Below are 21,728 nucleotides of genomic sequence, written 5' to 3' on the forward strand. Positions count from 1 at the left end.
GTCAATTTTTAAATCATTCCCGGGGCTCCATAATCTTTCCAACACCCCAAGAAATCCTGATGACCTGGGTTGGTTGGGTTAAAGGACTGTCCTGCTCCTGCTGCGAATGCGTAGTTCTGCAGTGTAATCTTCTCAGATTGCCGCCATCTTAGATCCCCGAAAATCTTTTTATTCTGATGCCCTTTAAATGTTATAATGTCCACCTACAACATTTCCTCTGGTAGCTCATTCCATACATGCACTCTTCATGAAAAAGTTATTCCTCAGGTCTTTTTTAAATCTTTCCCCACTCTCCCTAAACTCATACCATCTAGTTCTGGAGTTCCCCACCATCAGAAAATGCCTTGGCTATTCACCTTGTCCATGCCCCTCATGATTTTATAAACTTCCATAAGTCACCCTTCAATCTCCGATGGTCCAGGGAAATAAACTCCAGCCTATTCACTCTCTCCCTATTACTGAAACACTCTAATCCTGGCAACATTGTTGTAAATTATTTCTGCACCCTCAGCATCTTTCCTATAGAAGGGCGACCGGAATTGTATGATACGATGATGGCCTGACCCCTCCTGTAATAAACTCCAAAAGCCAAATGTACTAATTAAATAAAAATATCTTTGGAACGAATGTGTACTAAGCTATTAACCAATTATAAAATGCACCTTAATCTTTGGATTTTTGCATTGTTTACTTTCAAGATCTGTGCAACATGTTCTGGAGATTAAGTAGTTTTACTGAGTGAAGTCCCTCAGCTGTTTCCTTGTATTGAACTCTGGAGTCAACTATTGTTTCAGTCTTAAAGGGCATCCTGTTGTGTTACAGATGATCCCGCTCTGTCCTCTTCAACCTTCCTGGTCACTCCTCTAGATCCAAAAATAGCAAACACAATGATCATATATTGTTGACTGTCAAGTAAGTTAGCTAATATTGTCCACAACAAAACTTAACAGCAATATTTTGTAAAGTTTAAAGTACTTAAAATTCAAATCCTAAAAACGTTAACATAAATATTCAACAAAAAAATTAGGAAGGCAAGTCATATTGGTCTTTATTGCCAGAGAATGTGAATACTGGAGTCCAAATGTTTTGGTTCAAATGTGTAGACCTTCTAGAGCCAGGGGAAACATCATCTCTAAACCTTAGAGATTTTGGTTTAGTTTCATCCCAAAGTCATGCCATACCAGGGATTAGATCTGTGGCATGATCTATGGCAAATATATCCTTCCTAAGGTAAGTGAACCAAAACTGGATACTCTACTCCTGGGACGAATGCAGACAATCTTTATAATACTTTAGAAGATTCACTTTTTTATTGGAACATTGTATGTAGAATGTTTGCATTCCTTGCTTGAGATGTAATCATAACTGCTCCAGAAGTCAAATTGTTTCCTGTTCCAAATTACTTTCAATTCTACCAGCCTCTGAAGAGACTGTGCAGTTTATTTCCTGTTGTTTCACCAGTTCTGTGCTGCTGTGATACAAAATCTTTAGTTGTACATGTCCTGCTCAGTCAAAAATCCCAATGCTCGTTGCTTGACAGAAAGCCAATGGGTCTGAACGTTTTCTTCCCCGTTTTCACACTTCTCCATGGTATTACTTCTTCTTATCTTTGTTAATACTGTCCAGGGACTTATGATCTCTGTACCTGTGTACTTATACTCTGCTAGATGGGAAAATGTATGAAATGGAGCATGCCGCTCTATAACCTCACCATTATATGTTGTCTGTTAATAAGTGTTGTATGAAATCCAAAGAACCCACATGAGAACATTTTCGATACAAAGCAGGAACTGACTTCTGGTGAGGAGTTTCTGATACTGCCAATACGTTTGAAGACACAGTCATTATTTGGCCAGATGAATCAACACAGTGAAAACAGAGAACCATAGGAAATATTACTCACATGTTTTAAATTTTGGGAAAGGTACAAAAAGTGGAAAATTAATGACAAAGCTGTACAGTGAAGGATAAAGCAAACCATCAAATCAAGTGTGGCCAAAGGTCAGAGTCACTGTCCTTATTAATGAACATATGATTGTCACACTTCAAATAAATCTCAGTTGGATTAAATGAATACTTCAACTAAGAAAAAGAATCATTTTTATTTCACTATTGCTCTTTACACAGATGAAATAAAAGCCCTTTGTAATCCACAGGTGCATAATATCTTTACATCTCATAAGAAAAATCATAATTTTTGAAAAAAGTAAAACACTATTTTTAAAGGAGTGCAAATATTCAAGTGAAGTAAAGAGTTTTGTTACAATGAGATTGATGGATACCTGGAAGTGAATTCTAACCTCAAATCTGTTTGGTTTTGGTGAATAGAAGTAACCCCACCAACTAAACTTCAGTCGGTTCATCAAGGTTCTCTCAAATCTCTCAACTTTGAACTCACTTCTCGATTAAGTTACACAACTAAATGTGGCTTTAGACTGAAATGTATGAATAGGTAATCCACCTGAAAGAACATCAAACAGCTCCTGACTAATAGATTTTGTTTATTGCACCAAAGGTCACCAATATTATAACCTGGCTCACAGTAAGGTACAATATTCTATCCAGACCACAAAAAAAAAGACAAATGGCTTTGAGCATATTTCAATCTGATGTATTTGTGTGAAATTGAAGTGAGATATGCTGGAAGACCTTTACAATGTAAGATCTTTACAATGCATTCCTCCACTCAGAAACTGAAAAATTCCAATGAATACCAATTGTAAATTGTGTAAATTGAGTTTTATCAGTGTAATGAAAATGTTTGAATGGAATTCATTTGCCAGTTGAATATTTAATGAAAAGCCATAAGCTCGTGTGCAGAGCACATTAAAACTAGAAAGTTAAAGTCTGCCTGCATCAAACATAATGCCCATATTTAAATCGTAGAATCTACTCTCACCACTCAAATTGAAGAGCAGCAAGAGATTCAAACTCATTCAAAGATACCCACTTTGAGTTAAAATTCAGTCCATAACTTCAGAATCATACATTTAAATGCATGACTGGCAATGCTTCACTTGCTGGAATATTTTAGGATGTGTACTCGACTTTATTTCAAAAAGCATGGCAAAAAAATCAGGGTTACATGGACCAGTGTTGTAATTAACCATTATCCAAGATTATTTTCACGATAAGCAATGCATTCTTATGGGAATTTAAACAATAACCCTACACATAACAGCATCCCAAGTCCAAGAAGAATTTAAACCTGTTTTTGTTGGAGACTACAAGATTGTTTGCTTCAGGGAATAGATTACATATAAATAAAGAGAGCTTGAATCAGAAATGCAATTAAAAATTCTGCAAAATATCATAGCATAGTAAATCACATTTACCACATTGTAAAATTAAGTTCCATTAAACATGTCATGTGCAATTGATCCAGGGGACAGATAGTGTCCATGCAGGAAATGAATAAGATTTGTCCAAGTCTGTCCCTGTCATGTTTTACTGGGTAGACAGTCATTTTAGTTGCCATGTCCTTACAGCCATGTTTGAATTAATTCTGCTGTTATGTCTACCAGATAGCATTCACTACAATGTACAAGAGCTTGTCAAGAAGCCCTCCAGCACCAAATGCAAGTTATGTGCATTGTGCTACATGAGATTTCCATTAATATTTCACTTAATAAAGGTATTGAAATGAACATTCAACACTGCAGCTGAAGTGTGTGGTTTCCTGAAGTACAAAACCAAGCAATGACAATGAGTTGTCAGTGGTACCAAGGAGTAACTTTACAGCAGCTAGTTTAACACACGGCAATGTTGTACCACATGGTGGTCAGATACAACTCCACATCTGAAATTCATTGCATGATGAGCACCCAGTGATTAAGGTTCTCTTTACAAAAAAAACTCAATTAAAAAACAAGTCAGTTCAGAGCAACTGTCACAGCCTTCATGCTGCAAAATACAAAGCAACACGAGCAGAGGTTGCCTCCCTCCCATCTTGGTTGTAGAGTGTCATCAAGTGTCAGAAGTTGCATTCAGGTGTAGAAACAAAATATCAAATAAAAAGAAACTTGTTTTAAAGCATTGATATTTCAAACTCAATTTAAAATTGGGGCACATTTGAAGCAAGAGCTCAGACATAGCAGATGTTTTCAAATTAAGTGCTTAATAAATTGTGAAGTCAAAAAATGTTAATCTACTCTGCTGCAGGTATAATACGGGCTTCTGACTGGGCAACCAGCAGAGAAACATGAGTTCATCAGAGTGATCAGAGTGAAGCACTTTCACCTTCTGCAGAAAACATCAGAAGCATGTTATTTAAACAAACAAGAGGGACAGAACACACTGGTTACAAGATGTTGTAATCTTCAAAACAGCAAAATTAATTACTTGACAGTCGTGATCGTTTCTTCCCCTCCATTCTATTGCGTATCAAGTATCTGAAGAGAGTAACTGGGCAAACTTTCAGCATGTTTAAACAGCAGAATTTCTCCAACTGAATCAAACATTTCAAATATTTCAGAAAAAAAATTGTAAAAATGTAAGAGGTATTCAGTTGTAATTTCCTTCAAAGATTGGAAATGGCAGAAAGTTTTCTTGAGAAAAATGAAACGTAAAATACAGAAGCATTATCTTTAACATGGATGAATTGGTAAAGGTGGTTGACACTCTAGTTGTGTGGAGGCAATATTGTAAATGAGTATACATAATTTAAATGTCTGCACAGAGTCCTGTACAGTAGTAAGTGTAACAGCATCTATATCCTTTGGGTCATTGGAACAGGCCTTGAAGGTGCTGGGCATGGCGGTGGTGGCCTGAAACGAAATAAAAACACTTTCAGGAGAAAAAGTATAAACGTCATTTACTCTTAATAATGTCTGTATGTTTGAAAAATTACATGATAGTAAGGTGGATTGCAGCAATTCAAGAAGGTAGCTTGCTACTATATTCTCAAGGACAACTAGCAACGGGCAATAAATACTGGCCATCCCACAAAATGAGTAAATTTTTTTTTAAAAATGAAGGAAACTGGAAACGCAGTGATTATAATTTTAATATCCTGTACTATCTGACAGTTAAGTATGAATTTATTGAAAAATGATAATATTGAAAAAAATTAGGTCCCTGGGAAACTTGCCTTCGTACATCATTAGTTTACTTGTTGTATTTGGTTACCATGGTGGTTAGTCACTAAAAGATAGTCACACAAGGCTGCCAGTGTTCTTTAACATAAGAACACAAGCTTATTAAACAAAAGAACAAGAAAACAAACCAAGCTTTAAAGAAAATGACAGTTTAGAAGGATCTTAAGATAAACAACAAAACAAGTTTCAACTTGTTTCCCAGCAATATCCATATACAAACATTCAATCCCACAGACATATCACTCCTGTCTCAACTACTTAATTTCTTACTTAACTATTCCCATTAATTCGTGTTTCTTGAACTAATGAGACATTTTTATGAATTAATTCTAATTCAGCTGACCTGGACTTCTATTCAGTGATGATGGCCAAAGCCTCTCCTCAGTCCTGACAACTTATTGAGTACAGGAGTTGGGAGGTCATGTTGCTGCTGTACAGGACATTCGTTAGACCACTGTTGGAATATTGTGTGCAGTTCAGGTCTCCTTCCTATCAGAAAGATGTTGTGAAACTTGAAATACGTCAGAAAAGATTTACAAGGATGTTGGCAGGGTTGGAGGTTTGAGGTACAGGGAGAGGCTGAACAGGGTGGGGCTGTTTTCCCTGGAGCATCTGAGGCTGAGGGGTGACCTTATAGAGGTTTACAAAATTATGAGGGGCATGGATAGAATAAATAGACAAAGTCTTTTCCCTGGGGTAGGGAAGTCCAGAACCAGAGGGCATAGGTTTAGGGTGAGAGGGGAAAGATATGAAAGGGAACCTAAGAGGCAATATTTTCACACAGAGGGTGGTATGTGTGGTGGAATGAGTTGCTCGAAGTAGTGGTGGAGGCTAGTACAATTGCAACATTTAAAAGGCATTAGAATGGGTATATGAATCGGAAGGGTTTGGAGGTTTATGGGTCGGGTGCTGGCAGGTGGAACTAGATTGCGTTGGGATATCTGGTCGGCATGGATGAGTTGGACCGAAGGGTCTGTTTCCGTGCTGTACATCTCTAAATAAAGGCATCCTGTGAGGCACCTGACTGAATCAAATGCTGACTTGGAATTCATGTAATTTAGTCACTGTTCCAATGACTTGTTGAAAAAAAATTGTCTTTATAGAACTGAAACCAGAATCCATCTGCCTATGATATCATCGAACATTTTTTTAGATACCGTTTCATTCAGAGCGGTAAATAGATTTGCAATAGATTCTAGCTCATGGCATACAATGGAGATTTATGGTCAGTCAGGGGAGGCTCTCAAGCCTCTAGCCAGATGTCAATGCACCTCAAGTTTTTACCAGCTCAGACTTTTGGTGGATGTCAAAAAAAATTAGTTTCAAGAAAGGTAATAGAAGCTTAAACCAAAATAGCAAACATCTATCGATGTTGAGTGAGAGGCTTCAAATTCAAGAATGACAGATTTACCAGAAGCAAGATGGCTCATTTAATGTTCAGCTGAATGGTCCAAACTTGATAATTAAGATCATGTGAAAGAAAAGTCATTAATCAATGAAATGAGTTCCCCAGCAGTATCCAAATTTAACATTGTGGTTCAGGCTCAAAAATTGTTATTTATTTGGGTTGAGGACTACTCTTAACATTTAAGGGTAATGCTTTGGTCTTCTGGTGTTTCTTAATCAACCTCACTAATTTGTTCATCAGATAATGCAGTTGCTTATTAAAAATACCTTCTCTGTATTGGTATAAAAAGGATATTGTCTGTTTTGGAAGCAGATGAGAAGAATTGCTCAATACTTTTCACTACTTCATTAAACTTCAAGCCACAATACATGAGAAAACAATGTCAGAGACAGCACAATATTTAAATTGACAACAAAAGGAAAGAAAAATTTTCCCAGTTATTTCAGTGTTCTTTAATTGAAGAAAGTAAAACAATTTTTTCAAATCAACAGCATCTCTGCACACTTTGCAGCCTCATTTCACCTTTGTGACCATGATGCACACCACCCCACTCCGCCCACTCAGCTGATGTCTGATCGGCAATACCCCATGAGTGGATTCAGGGATTTCAGGTGTAGGGATCAACCTCAAGTATTTTGTGCTTGTGAACATAGAACATAGAAGGATACAGCGCAGTACAGGCCCTTCGGCCCTCGATGTTGCGCCGACCGAATCCTACCTAACCTATACTAGCCCAATAACTTCCAAATGCCTATCCAATGCCCGCTTAAATGACCATAAAGAAGGAGAGTTCACCACTGATACGGGCAGGGCATTCCATGAACTCACAACCCGCTGTGTGAAGAATCTACCCCTAACATCTGTCCTATACCTACCACCCCTTAATTTAAAGCTATGTCCCCTAGTAACACCTGACTCCATTAGCGGTAAAAGGTTCTTAGTATCTACCCTATCTAAACCCCTAATCATCTTATACACTTCTATCAGATCTCCCCTAAACCTTCTCTTCTCCAATGAGAACAGCCCCAAGCGCCTCAGCCTTTCCTCATAAGATTTTCCTACCATTCCAGGCAACATCCTGGTAAACCTCCTCTGCACTCATTCTAAAGCTTCCACATCCTTCCTATAGTATGGCGACCAAAACTGCACACAATACTCCAGATGAGGCCTCACCAGAGTCTTATACAACTGCAACATGACCTCAGGACTCCGGAACTCAATTCCTCTGCCAATAAAGCCCAGTACACCATATGCCTTCCTCACAGCACTATTTACCTGGGTGGCAACTTTCAGAGATCTGTGTACATAGACACCAAGATCCCTCTGCTCATCCACACTACCAAGTAGCCTACCATTAGCCCAGTAATCCATCATCTTGTTATTCCTACCAAAGTGAACGACTTCGCACTTAGCTACATTGAATTCCATTTGCCACATTTCCGCCCAGCTCTGCAACTTATCTATATCCCGCTGTAACCTACCACTTCCTTCCTCACTATCCACAACTCCACCGACTTTTGTGTCATCTGCAAACTTGCTTACCCAGCTTTCAAGTCCTTCCTCTAGATCATTTATAAAGATAACAAAAAGCAATGGTCCCAAAACAGATCCTTGTGGTACACCGCTAGTAACTGCGCTCCAAGATGAACATAATCCATCAACTACTACCCTCTGTCTCCTTCCAGCCAGCCAATTCCTAATCCAAACCTCTAATGTATCCTCAATGCCATACCTCCGAAGTTTTAGCATTAGCCTACCATGGGGAACCTTATCGAACGCCTTACTAAAATCCATATACACAACATCTACTGCTTTACCCTCATCCACTTCCTTAGTCACCTTCTCAAAGAACTCAATAAGGTTTGTGAGGCACGACCTGCCCTTCACAAAACCATGCTGGCTATCCCTGATCACGTTATTCCTACCCAGATGTTCATAAATCTTATCCCTTACCATTCTCTCTAAGACTTTGCCCACCACTGAAGTCAGACTCACTGGCCTATAGTTACTAGGGCTATCCCTACTCCCTTTCTTGAACAATGGGACCACATTCGCTATCCTCCAGTCCTCTGGTACTATTCCCGTAGACAATGACGACATAAAAATCCAGGCCAATGGCTCTGCTATCTCCTCCCTAGCTTCCCATAGGATCCTGGGGTAAATGCCATCAGGCCCAGGAGACTTATCTATATTCATCCTTTCCAATATTCCCAAAACCTCCTCCCTGCATATTTCCAGGGCATCCATTCTAATTATTTGTGATTCCATATTCACATCAGCAACAGTGTCCTGTTCCTGAGTGAATACTGATGAAAAGTACTGATTTAATGTCTCTCCAATCTCCTCCGCCTCCACACACAACTTCCCACTACTATCCTTGACTGGACCGATACCTACCCTAGTCATCCTTTTATTCTTGACATACCTATAGAAAGCCTTTGGGTTTTCCCTAATCCTACCAGCTAAAGACTTTTCATGTCCCCTTCTCGCTTCTCTTAGCTCCCTCTTTAGCTCCTTCCTGGCTACCTTATAACTCTCAATCGCCCCAACTGAACCTTCACGCCTCATCTTTACATATGCCACCTTCTTCCCTTTCACAAGGGACTCCAATTCCTTACTAAACCACGGCTGCCTCACAAGGCCCTTTACACCATGCCTGACTGGTACATACCTATCGAGGACACGCAGTAGCTGCTCCTTGAACAATCCCCACATCTCATTAGTGTTCTTCTCTTGAAGCCTGTTTTTCCAATCCACACATCCTAAGTCATGCCTCACTGCATCATAATTTCCCTGCCCCCAGCTATAGCTCTTGCCCTGCGGCGCACGATTATCCCTCTCCATCACTAAAGTAAAAGTCACCGAGTTGTGGTCACTGTCCCCGAAGTGCTCACCTACCTCCAAGTCTAACACCTGGCCTGGTTCATTACCTAGAACCAAATCCAATATAGCCTCCCCTCTTGTTGGCCTGTCGACATATTGTGTCAGGAAACCCTCCTGCACACATTGTACAAACACCGACCCATCTAATGAACTCGAGCTATAGCTCTCCCAGTCAATATCTGGGAAGTTAAAGTCCCCCATAACAACCACCCTGCTACCTTCACTCTTTTCCTGAATCATCCTCGCAATATTATCCTCTACTTCTCTAGGACTATTAGGAGGCCTGTAGAAAACACCTAACAGGGTGACCTCACCTTTTCTATTTCTAACCTCAGCCCAAACTACCTCAGATGGCAAGTCCTCTTCCATCGTCCATTCCACTGCTGTGATACTGTCTTTGACAAGTAATGCCACGCCTCCCCCTTTTTTACCCCCATGTCTGATCCTACTAAAACATTTGAACCCTGGAACGTGCAACAGCCATTCTTGTCCCTGTTCTACCCACGTCTCTGTAATGGCCACAACATCGAAGTCCCAGGTACCAACCCACGCTGCAAGTTCACCTACCTTATTCCTTATACTTCTGGCATTGAAGTATACACACTTCAATCCACCTTTCTGGTTACAGGCACCCTCCTTAGAGATCGCTGCATTATTCCTAACCTCCCTACACTCAAGGTCCTGGACCCTAAAGCTACAGTCCTGGTTCCCATGCCCCCGCGGAGTTAGTTTAAACCCTCCCAAAGAGCACTAGCAAACCTCCCCCCAAGGATACTGGTGCCCCTCAGGTTCAGGTGTAGCCCATCCTTTTTATAGAGGTCCCACCTTCCCCAGAAAGGACCCCAGTTGTCCAGAAAAAACATTAGCTTCAACCTGTATTTCTATCTTCAGAGACTGCAGCTTTATATGTAAAATACCAGATTTTGTAATAATGCAATTGTGATGGGCATTTGTAATTTCTTAATATTTGGTAACTTGGATTGTCGAGTAAATGTAATTGGGTTCTCAGTTCGGTGCAGAACGTTTTTTTAAAAAAGGACTAGAAACTCAATTTTTGAGTACTGGATCAAAACAGCATTTCCAAGGGATCGTGTGATTTAAGCAAAATGGTTAGACAAGCTCCTGAGTGAAGTTTTTGCAAAGTTGAGCTTTCATGTCATGGGCATGAGTCTTCACAATGTTTGTAATCTGCAGTATAAATAGTCCTTCAGACAAAGGGCAGCACACTGGCTCAGTGGTGAGCACTGCTGCCTCACAATACCAGGGACCTGAGTTTGATTCCAGCCTCAGACGACTGTCTGTGTGGAGTTTGCACATTCTCTTCGTGTCTGCGTGAGTTTCCCCCAGGTGCTCCAGTTTCCTCCCACAGTCCAAAAATGTGCAGGTTAGGTGGATTGGCAATGCTAAACTGCCCAAACTATTCAGAGATATGTAGGTTAGATGCATTAATCATGGGAAATTGTAGAGAAAGAGTGTTGGGGAATGGATATGGGTGGGATATTCTTCAGATGGTCAGAGTAGACTTGTTAGGCCAAATATCCTGTTTCTACACTGGAGGAATTCTATGATGATTGAGTAAAGGAACTTGTTATGGACCAGGCCAGATCCCTCAAAACATAAAGAATGTAGCCCAGATCCTAACTTTGCTAGTTGTTTTAAGCAGGTGTAAAGTGGATATTCCAGGAGAAATGCCACTGGTCAAACCACTTCATTTTAAACAAAATAGTAATCTTGCAAAATAAAAACCTGAGTACACACAAACAACAGAAAACAGAACACCGAATAACTTAACCTCTCTGAAAACCCAACTGATCATCCAAACTTAATGATGCTGTTCTAAGTACTTGCAACAATCCCCACAAAGACACCTTGGCACAAAAGGTAAAATCAAACACAAGTTTTTACAGGATTGAAGTCACAGAGAGAGTACCAGCCTGGATCTGATTCTTTGGGTCCAACAGCTTTTCCACCCACTACTGCTAAAAACCAAAGCAAACCAAGGAAAAGCTGAGCTGGGAGAACTGGTCACTCCCCTTTCATTGTACAAGTGTTTTTTTAACTTGAAAGTCTCTGCCTGAGGCAGTACCTGTTAACTATTATCAAATTGGCCCTAAAATCTTTTAACACCAGACCTTTCAGAGTCTGTGTATTTACGACCTCTCTAAACAAGAAAAAAGCCAAGGACAGCATAACCTTGTTAAAGGAGCAGTTTTGCCACAAGCTGTAACCAGAAACTTGGCTTATGAAAAGTAATTGGTGTAAAATCTTTGAACTGATCTCAATTGATAACAGAATGTTTAAACAGTACACACAAAAATAAATCAAAAAAGTGTCACTTCAATCACTCTCTTAGTAATGCTTAACCTGGACTACTATCCACAACATGAAAAACACCTGTATTTAAAACTTAAGAAACAGATGTATTTAAATGTTTGCATGTTTCCCTGATGTCTGAAAGCAGCACTGGTGTCTTTATGAATTATCTTGCCTCATTGCTGAAATAGCCTTCTCCATTATCAGTTTTCCTCATTCATATTTCTGAAATCTTGATGTGTTTAGAGATCAACTGTAGCATTTCAAAGCAATAACTATGTACATAGATACTACAAATGTTCTTCATTGGCTGTGAAAGGTTTTATAAGGTCTGGAGTCAAGAAAAGTATATAAATGCAACTTTCTTCTTTCAGCATGTTAAGTTAAGGTGTAACAGCACAAATGACTACTGGAAACTGGGAGGTAAACAATAATTGTCAATAATGATCATGTACAGTTCAAAATTGGGAATATAAATACCTTGCTGGTGATGGTCTAACAACATATGTTGGCACTGTGGTACTTGTTGTCTGAACAACCTGATTTAAAACAAAAAGGTACATAAGTTGCAGTTATGTTATTCAAAGCAGCATTGTATGTCCCCAAGTATTTTCCAGATAGTCAGTTTTATGTGCCAAAAATTGTAAACAAGGGTGTTGTGAAATGTTCACTTATATTGCAAATCTTTTTAAACAACACAAAAATGTGAAACTGAATCCAAAACAAATATCCACAAATCTGAATGCTAAAAACAAAAGCTTCCTTTTTATTGAGACATGATCACAACTTTTGGGTTGATTTGAAAGCCTCAGAATCTAAAAGGTATGGTCTTTTTTGATTGCATTTTTCCATCCTCTTAAAGTAATGGTATCACGTACAACTGAACATTTTTTCCTGCATTGTTTGTAATCATTCTTGTAATTGTGCACAACCTGGCCAGGCACAGCATATCCAGATACACAGCAATGATTTCTTAATCAACCTGCCCTCAAAATTACAAAAAAAAGCTGGGCTTGGTCTTGTGTAGGTGGTCCCACCCAAGTGCAATACAAACTAACCTTCTGGACTGTGAATAAAACTGTTCATTTAGTTTAACCCTGGGGTGATTTATGTCCTGTGCACTTCAGCCCCTGACAAATGAGTTGGGGGTTATCATTTCCTATTTGAAATTGACTTCAGCAAGAATGGCATTTAACAGTCAATATGGAGTGGACTGAATCTTACTATTGCAGAGATGAAGGGGGCAGTTACATATTATCTGGCCTGCAAAATACATTTTTCTTAATTATTTTCTCCCAATCCTCCTCCAAGTAGAATAGTGTTAATGGTGTTCTTGTACATACCATCTGAAGCCTGGACACAGAGTTTCGTGGAGATTTACATCATTGTGATTGCCAATCATTATTTCAATTATTTAGCCCATCAGTTGTGTCACGCAGTAATTTCTGGGGCTTATACACAACCTCTGTTTCTATGCTCTGTGAAACAATGAGATTAATCCCGTCCTGATGAAATGCGCTGATAAATAACCAATTTCCTCAGTTCAGCTCGTGGGATTTTTGTTGCCTCTTAAAACTAAAGTGAGGATCATTTGGTGCAGTAGTAGTGATCATTTCTCTGGGCCAGCAGGACTGGGTACAAGTCCCATCTCAGGTTGTGATGGCAATATCATGTCCACATGAGTTCATTTCACAAAAGACTAAAGTAATGTTTCATGTGGACACTTGGTGGCATGGATGTGAATTAAAGATTCAATTTACCATTTCTCCAAATAAAATCACAGGAAATTACTTTAGCTACTTGCTGGGAGATTTGTTGGTGTTTTATCACTTGTTACATTAAATTAACATTCTATTCTTGGATTAGGATTTACTGAGTTAAAGCATGGTTTGTGGGTAGAGCAATTCAATCCATTCAAAATATTCACCAAGGTGGTTCATGGAAATAAATGGGTTCATCGGTCAATTGCATCCAAGTCAACCTTTCTTTCTGCTGCTATTTCTGCTTAGTTTTCCCACAACTGTTGAGTTAAACAAATGGTATCCACTCAGCCTTAGTGTGAGTAGAATGAAATTATGGTTCTCAATCAACAAACAATGCATTCTTACAATGACACAGATGCTACTTTGTACCAGAAGTTGACTTTGGAAATGTATTGCAGCTATTTCAAATGCTGAGTAAGAATATACTTCAAGGCTTTTGTACAAAATACAAGCTATTAAAACAGAAGTCAGTTAACCTGCCCAGATCAAACCAGAATGAAAAAAAAATGAAAACACCTTTGCAAACTCACTAAAAAAGATGATACATCTACAGTCATGAACATTTTTGCTGTTCATTGGCTTTTAGTGGAAGAAAGAAGAATGAAGCCAGGATACGTTTTGAAAGCGGATGTCAGTTTTAGCAGTCAGTCATCATACTAAATTGAAATGGCAATGAACATATTACCAAAGTGTGGCTGGATGAGGGCCAGTGCTCAAGCTTTTTAAAATTTGTTCATGGGATGTGCATGTCATTGACTAGCCCAGCATTTATTTTCCATCCCTAACTGCCTGAAGGGCAGATAAGAGTTAACCAGATTGCTGTGGGTCTGGAGTTAGGTGAAGGCCAGACCAGGTAAGGATGGCAGATTTTCCTTCCTAAAGAACATTAATGAACTGGATGGATGTTTCATAAAATCAACAGTGGTTACATGGTTTCCATAAAACCAGCATTTTATTCCATATTACAAGCAGTCCACGGGTTGCGAGCAAGTTCATTCCAAAATCAGTTCAGAAGTTCATTTGTATGCAATTGAGACAACATAAAGCAGCAATTTCTAAATACAGAAAATATTCATATATCGGACATATAAAATTATACCCCTATATGGGACATCTGGAGACGAAAAAATGGAGGACTTGGAGGCCCTGGTCATGGCGGATGGAGATGTCGAGGGATTGGATCATATTCACCATGGAACTCCCCACATACGTTCGAGACACCACCCATGCCCTCTACCTCCTCCAAGACTTCCGTTTCCCCTGACCTCAACGCCTCCTCTTCACCATGGACTCCCCACATATGTTTGAGACACCACCCACGCCCTCCACCTCCTCCAAGACTTCCGGTTCCCCGGACCCCAACGCCTCATCCTCACCACGGATATCCAATCCCTCTACACCTCCATCCGCCATGACCAGGGCCTCCAAGCCCTCCGATTTTTCCTCTCCAGACGTCCCCAACAGTACCCTTCCACCGACACTCTCATTTGTTTAGCCGAACTGGTCCTCACCCTTAACAATTTCTCCTTCGAATCCTCCCACTTCCTCCAGACCAAAGGGGTAGCCATGGGCACACGTATGGGCCCCAGCTATGCCTGTCTCTTTGTTGGCTACGTAGAACAGTTGATCTTCCGTAATTACACCGGCACCACTCCCCACCTCTCCCCCCGCTACATTGATGACTGCATTGGCGCTACCTCATGCTCCCGCAAGAAGGCTGAGCAATTCATCAACTTTGCCAACACATTCCACCCTGACCTTAAATTTACTGGACCATCTCTGACACCTCCTTCCCCTTCCTGGACCTCTCCATCTCCATTAATGACAACCGACTTGACACTGACATTTTTTACAAACCCACCGACTCCCACAGCTACCTGGATTACACCTCTTCCCACCCTACCTCTTGCAAAAATACCATCCCTTATTCCCAATTCCTCTGCCTCCACCGTATCTGCTCCCAGGAGGACCAGTTCCACCACAGAACACACCAGATGGCCTCCTTCTTTAGAGACCGCAATTTCCCTTCCCATGTGGTTAAAGATGCCCTCCAAAGCATCTCGTCCACATCCCACACCTCCGTACTCAGACTCCACCCCTCCAACCGTAACAAGGACAGAATGCCCCTGGTGTGCTCACCTTCCACCCCACCAAACTTTGCATAAACCAAATCATCCGCCGACATTTCCGCCACCTCCAAAAAGATCCCACCACCAGAGATATATTTCCCTCCCCACTCTTTTCCGCCTTCCGCAAAGACCGTTCCCTCTGTGACTACCTGGTCAGGTCCACGCCCCCATACAACCCACCCTCCCATCCTGGCACCTTCCTCTGCCATCGCAGGAACTATAAAACCTGCACCCACAACTCCTCCCTCACCTCTATCCAAGGCCCTAAAAGAGCCTTCCACATCCATCAAAGTTTTACCTGCACATCCACTAATATCATTTATTGTATCCGTTGCTCCCGATGTGGTCTCCTCTACATTGGGGAAACTGGGCGCCTCCTAGCAGAGCGCTTTAGGGAACATCTCCGGGACACCCGCACCAATCAACCACACCGCCCCATGGCCCAACATTTCAACTCCCCCTCCCACTCTGCCGAGGACATGGAGGTCCTGGGCCTCCTTCACCGCTGCTCCCTCACCACAGACGCCTAGAGGAAGAATGCCTCATCTTCCGTCTTGGAACACTTCAACCCCAGGCCAATGTGGACTTCAACAGTTTCCATATTTCCCCTTCCTCACCTCACCCTAGTTCCAAACTTCCAGCTCAGCACTGTACCCATGACTTGTCCTATCTCCTTTTCCACCTATCCACTCCACCCTCTCCTCCCTATCCTATCACCTTCATCCCCTCCCCCACTCACCTATTGTACTCTATGCTACTTTCTCCCCACCCCCACCCTCCTCTAGCTTATCTCTCCACACTTCAGGCTCTCTGCCTTTATTCCTGATGAAGGGCTTTTGCCCGAAACGTCGATTTTGCTGCTCCTTAGATGCTGCCTGAACTGTTGTACTCTTCCAGCACCACTAATCCAGATCCTAGATCAATTTAGGACAGGTGATTGGCTGGGACAAGTTGGACTGAAGGGTCCATTTCTGTGCTATAGTACTCCATGACTTTATACAGTGAGAACATGGATAGACGTTGGTCACTTCACATTGGAGCAGACTTAACAATGAACAAGGCAAAATGCACCAGTGACCTATTTCAATTCCAGTGTTAAAGAAACATCCAGATCTGCCAGAAAATGTAGAGCTGGAAAGACACAGGAGGTCAGGCAGCATCAGAACAGCAGGATATTTTGGGTTGGGACCTTCATCAGTCCCCATTGCCCTCTCATGGTACTATTTTCAAGGACAGAAGGGAAGTTCACCCTGTCAGACAATGCAGAGTCCTCGATCGACATCACCAAACAAGATAATGTGATCATGATCACATTTTGTTTGTTGAACATGGCCGTACAGAAACTGGCTGTTGCATATCCAGACGTAATAAATGATGTAGTTTTCAATGTACTCAGTTAACCGTTGAGGACTTTGGGATGGCCTGATGAGGTAAAGGCACTACCTCAATACAGTCTTTTTCTCAGGTCACTTCTTATTTGAAAATTTGAAGGTAGCAAAGGTCAAAAAGAAACAATGGATATTCAAGATGAAGGTCTGATAAATTATCACTACAACACTCACATTAAAAAATGCATCTCAATTATGAACTTGAATTGTTTTGTTGCACAATTTCTCTCCTTTATGACCTTTCTCTAAAGACACTGGGAGAGATTTTCATCATGAGTGACTGGAACAAAAGTGGTTACAGAGCAGAGAAAAATATCGAGTGACATAGGTGACACATAAATGATTAAATTTGTCTAATTATCCTCCCTACATTGCATCGAAATTATGTTTTAAGCCAGCCACTCAAAATAATGAAATGACCCAGTAAACCTGAGCCATGGTGCAGATTCAGGAACAGTCAGCCCTTCATACATTAGCCCAATTTTCATTTCTCGTACATGAGGGTAGATCAGAATGTGAAGTTCAAAACATGTACAAATTCATCATCATCTTACTGAATGGCAGAACAGCACTAAGGGGCTGAAAGGTTTTACTTCTGTTCCTATGTCGTATGTTCAGACACGCTTTGACTACCTACTCAATTACAAAATGTGATGCAGTCTGGCCCATGTAAAGTAAAAATCCATTTACGTATGAAATGGAAATGTTTAGGTGGTTCTTAATGTTATGATTTAAAACTTGTCTATGAATGAAGCAAACCTCCCGACCCACAACATGCTCATGGGACAAAATAGCAGAAAATATTTAACTGCTAACAGAACAAACTCACCTGGAAATCATAGGTCAGACGACCAGCATTTTAGAACTTGCATGCCCAATGGGGTGTAACATGGGAAACCATGTTCAAGACTGCAAGTCTGGCCCAGTTTTTTTCACACATGCAAATTTTCCAGCACCAAGTGGCCATCCTGAGCAAAGATCCAACTTTCCCTAAACTACAACAGATGCACTGAAATCAACCACATCAGTCTTATTTACCACTCAAACTGACATCAACCCGTTCCGTACAGGCCAGGAATCAAATTTTCAGCCAAATGAGTCATTGGAAAAGTCAGAATTATATCATTTCAACTTTAAGACTAACCTTAACAGGCATGTGTTGAAACATCAAGAAATGCTGTTTTATCTGTGCAGATTATTTGTCTGTTGCGTGAAATCACAGGCACAAACCAAATGCATACTCTAAATAGGCTTTGATTGATGAAAACAATTCAATTTTTAAGTATAAATATAAGAGTGGAGAGGTTTCTGAAACAAACAGGTTTAATATCTGGCTGTGAAAGCTGGAAAGGGAGTGCGTATGATAGTAAGATAGAATTCCTCTTGTGAGCCTCATTCTAAAGTTTTCCTTAACTTGCCAAAGTTATTGGCTTTTACATTACTCCCTGGTCAAAACAATACCATATACATATGGCAAGTAGTATACTTACACACAAGAAGAAATATTGTGGCTGCAAAGATTAGTTCATTACTAGTTAGTAATTGCATATTGTTCACAAGAGATTAGAATCGGAGCTGTCCCATAATTTGCCATGCTGCATGCAGAACCAGTATCACAGCTTTCTCACAAAGCACAAAGCTCTCTGGATGCATGTATCTTATTGGCACTTCTTGGTCATACAAATTACTTCAATATTTCCAAAGATCTAGTCACGATGAATTGAACAAAAATTGTAATAATGTTCAATATTCAGTGTCACAATCAAGAAATAGGACATTACATCAATGAAAGATGTTTCACGTGTCCTTTAACATGAATAGTAGCTGAGTTTTACTGTGTTTTTTTGCCAGCTGATTTTGAAGCAGGCTTTCAATTGTGCAGAAATGCAAAGGAGCTTTGTGAATTGTGTTTAAGAGAAATCACCATATTGCTTCCAGAACGTTTCTTGACTGCAAAAACAGAATACCAACTCAAAGAAATGCTTATCCCTGAAGTTTCAGTAAGTTCAATTACCTGTTGACTTGTCAATAAGTTGACCTGGTGTGTTGAAAATAAAAAAAAAACATTACTGATGTGTCTACAAGATGGGCCACCAAACCTAAATTTTGATGCTATGCTTTGGCAGAGGTTAGCTTTGCCTCATTCTCTTTATCCTTTCTGACACTTAAATTGCAATGTTGATTAAATTCAGAAATTCCAATTTTGACAGTCTGTTGATTGGAAGACTAATTCCTTGTGCCTGAAATATTAAGTCCATGGAGTTCCATATATTGGGCAACAGACTTCATTACACATGAAGACAGTGGGCATGGCAAAGGTGTCTAGTGAATACATTTCATCTGTCTTTTTAAAAGAGGAGGATGCTGCCCAGCTCATGATGACAAAGGAACAAACTCTATTATTCGATGATTCAAAACAAACAAGTCTTGGACAAACTGTCAGCACTTAAAGTTGACAAGCCACCTGAACTGGATGAGATGTATCCAAAGTTTCTGAAGCAAGTGAGTTAAAATTGCTAGGGTGCTAGCCATAATCTTTCAGACTTTCTTGGGCTTCGGGGAGGTGCCAGAGGATTGGAGGACTGCAACCATTACAGTTTGTTGAAGAAAGCTTGGATGGTTAATCCCATCAACTTCAAGGGGGGACTTAAAGAGTCACAGAGGTCGAAAGCACAGAAATTGAACCCTCGGCCCTGTGCCAATCAAAAACAACCGCCCAACTATTCTAATACCATTTTCTAGGATTTGGGCCATAACCTTGTATGTCCTGGCATCTCACGTGTACGTGGAAATACTTGTTAAATGTTATGAGAGTTTCTGCCTCTACCACCCTTACAGATCGTGATTTCCACATTCCCACCATCCTCTAGGTGAATTAACAGGCACAATGATTTGGGATAGAATTAGAAGTCACATGGAAAACATTGGTTTGATTAAAAAGCGAAGATGTGTATATATTGGAAAGAGTGCAAGAAAATTGCAAGTGTAGTGGACAGTAAAGAAGGTTAGGTCAGGCAGCATCCAAGGAACAGGAAATTCGACTTTTCGGGCATAATGAAGGGCTTATGCCCTAAACATCGAATTTCCTGTTCTTTGGATGCTGCCTGACCTGCTGTGCTTTTCCAGCAACACATTTTCAGCTCTGATCTCCAGCATCTGCAGATCTCACTTTCTCCAGTAAAGAAGGTTACCGCAGAGTACAACAGGATCTTGATCAGATGGGCCAATGGACTGAGGAGTGGTAGATGGTGTTTAATTTAGATAAATGTGAGGTGCTTCATTTTGTAAAAGCTAATCAAAGCAGGACTTTCACTTAACGATAAGGTCCTGGGAAGTGTTGCTGAACAAAAAGACCTTGGAATGCAGGTTCATAGTTCTTTGAATCTTTGTCACACATAGGATAGTGAAGAAGGTTTTTGGTATGTTTCCTTTATTAGTCAGAGCATTGCGTATAGGAGTTGGGGTGTCATGTTGCTGCTACACAGGACGTTGGTTAGGTCACTTTTGGAATATTGTGTGCAATTCTGATCTCCTTCCTATCAGAAGGATGTTGTGAAACTTGAAAGGGTTCAGGAAAGATTAACAAGGATGTTGCCAGGGTTGGAGGGTTTGAGCTATCGGGAGAGGCTGAATAGGCTGGGGCTGTTTTCCCTGGAGCATCAGAGGCCGAGGGGTGACCTCATCGAGGTTTATAAAATCATGAGGGGCATGGATGGGGTAAGTAGACAAGGTCTTTTCCCTGGGGTGGAAGAGTCCAGAACGAGAGGGCATAGGTTTCGGGTGAGAGGGGCAAGATATAATAGGGACCAAAGGGGCGACTTTTTCATGCAGAGGGTGGTACTTGCATGGAATGAGCTGCCAGAGGAACTGGTGGAGGCTGGTATAATTCCATCATTTAAAAGGCATCTGGATGGGTATATGAATAGGAAGGGTTTAGAAGAATATGGACCAAGTGCTGCCAAATGGGACTAGGTGAGGCTCGGATATCTGGTCAGCATGGACAAGTTGGACTGAAGGGTCTGTGCTGTACATTCTATGACTCCGTGAGAAAGTGATTTACTTGAATGGTACCAGGAATGAGAAACTTCAGTTATGAGAACAAATGGAATAAAGTTAGGATGTTCTTCCTGAGAGAAACCATGAGTTGGATAGAGTGGTTAGGAAAAAGCTCTTTCCTCCTGTAAAAAAATCAAAAATGAGAGAATATTGATTTGAAGTGATGTGCAAAAGAAGCAAGAGTGATGTGAGAAAAAGTTATTTCATTCAGCAAGTAGCTAATGAAGAGAATGGACTACTTGAAAGTGTGGTGGAGAAAGGTTCAACTAAGGCTTTAAGAGGGCATTGGATGATTATTGAGATGGAGATAGTGTGTAAGGATGTGGCGAGAAAGCAAGAGACTGGCACTCAGGAAGGATGCTCATTTGAAGAGCCATGCAGGCACAATGAACTAAAGGGCCTCCTTCTACCCCATCACAATTCTATGAATCTGTAATTGTAATTAAAGCTTGAAGCAGACACTAAGTTCCTTACTTGGAAATGCTAAGGCCTGATGCTCACTTAATGGATGAATAAATGATATCTCCATCTTTTGTACTCAATGTAAGGGGTGGTTCATCTGACGAAAATCACAGATGATTACTGCCCACTATTTTGGGACTTTCAAAACATGTATAAACAGGTGCTGTGTGATGAAATTTAATGTTGAAATATTATACAGTTTGTCTCGGATGGTAAATATTTCCGAAGAG

The 21,728-nt window shown here is 40.6% G+C and overlaps 1 protein-coding gene across 2 annotated transcripts in view; it reads right to left on the bottom strand.

Annotated features, from left to right (window-relative positions):
* Nucleotides 1-2,119: 2,119 nt before the first annotated feature.
* The window catches only part of LOC132836841 (disintegrin and metalloproteinase domain-containing protein 9-like), a 122,228-nt gene continuing 102,619 nt past the window's right edge, over nucleotides 2,120-21,728 (bottom strand). The window contains exons 21-23 of one of the 2 annotated variants that reach the window (XM_060856367.1): nucleotides 18,995-19,018; nucleotides 12,181-12,239; nucleotides 2,120-4,766 (exon numbers count right to left, since the gene is read on the bottom strand). In XM_060856367.1, coding sequence (XP_060712350.1) covers nucleotides 4,709-4,766; nucleotides 12,181-12,239; nucleotides 18,995-19,018 — 141 coding nt within the window. In that variant the 3' untranslated portion in view covers nucleotides 2,120-4,708. The remainder of the gene's footprint in view (nucleotides 4,767-12,180; nucleotides 12,240-18,994; nucleotides 19,019-21,728) is intronic. The other variant, XM_060856368.1, reaches the window with a different exon arrangement.

This window comes from Hemiscyllium ocellatum, chromosome 48, assembly GCF_020745735.1.
Source record: "Hemiscyllium ocellatum isolate sHemOce1 chromosome 48, sHemOce1.pat.X.cur, whole genome shotgun sequence".
In the NCBI taxonomy this organism is placed as follows: domain Eukaryota; kingdom Metazoa; phylum Chordata; class Chondrichthyes; order Orectolobiformes; family Hemiscylliidae; genus Hemiscyllium; species Hemiscyllium ocellatum.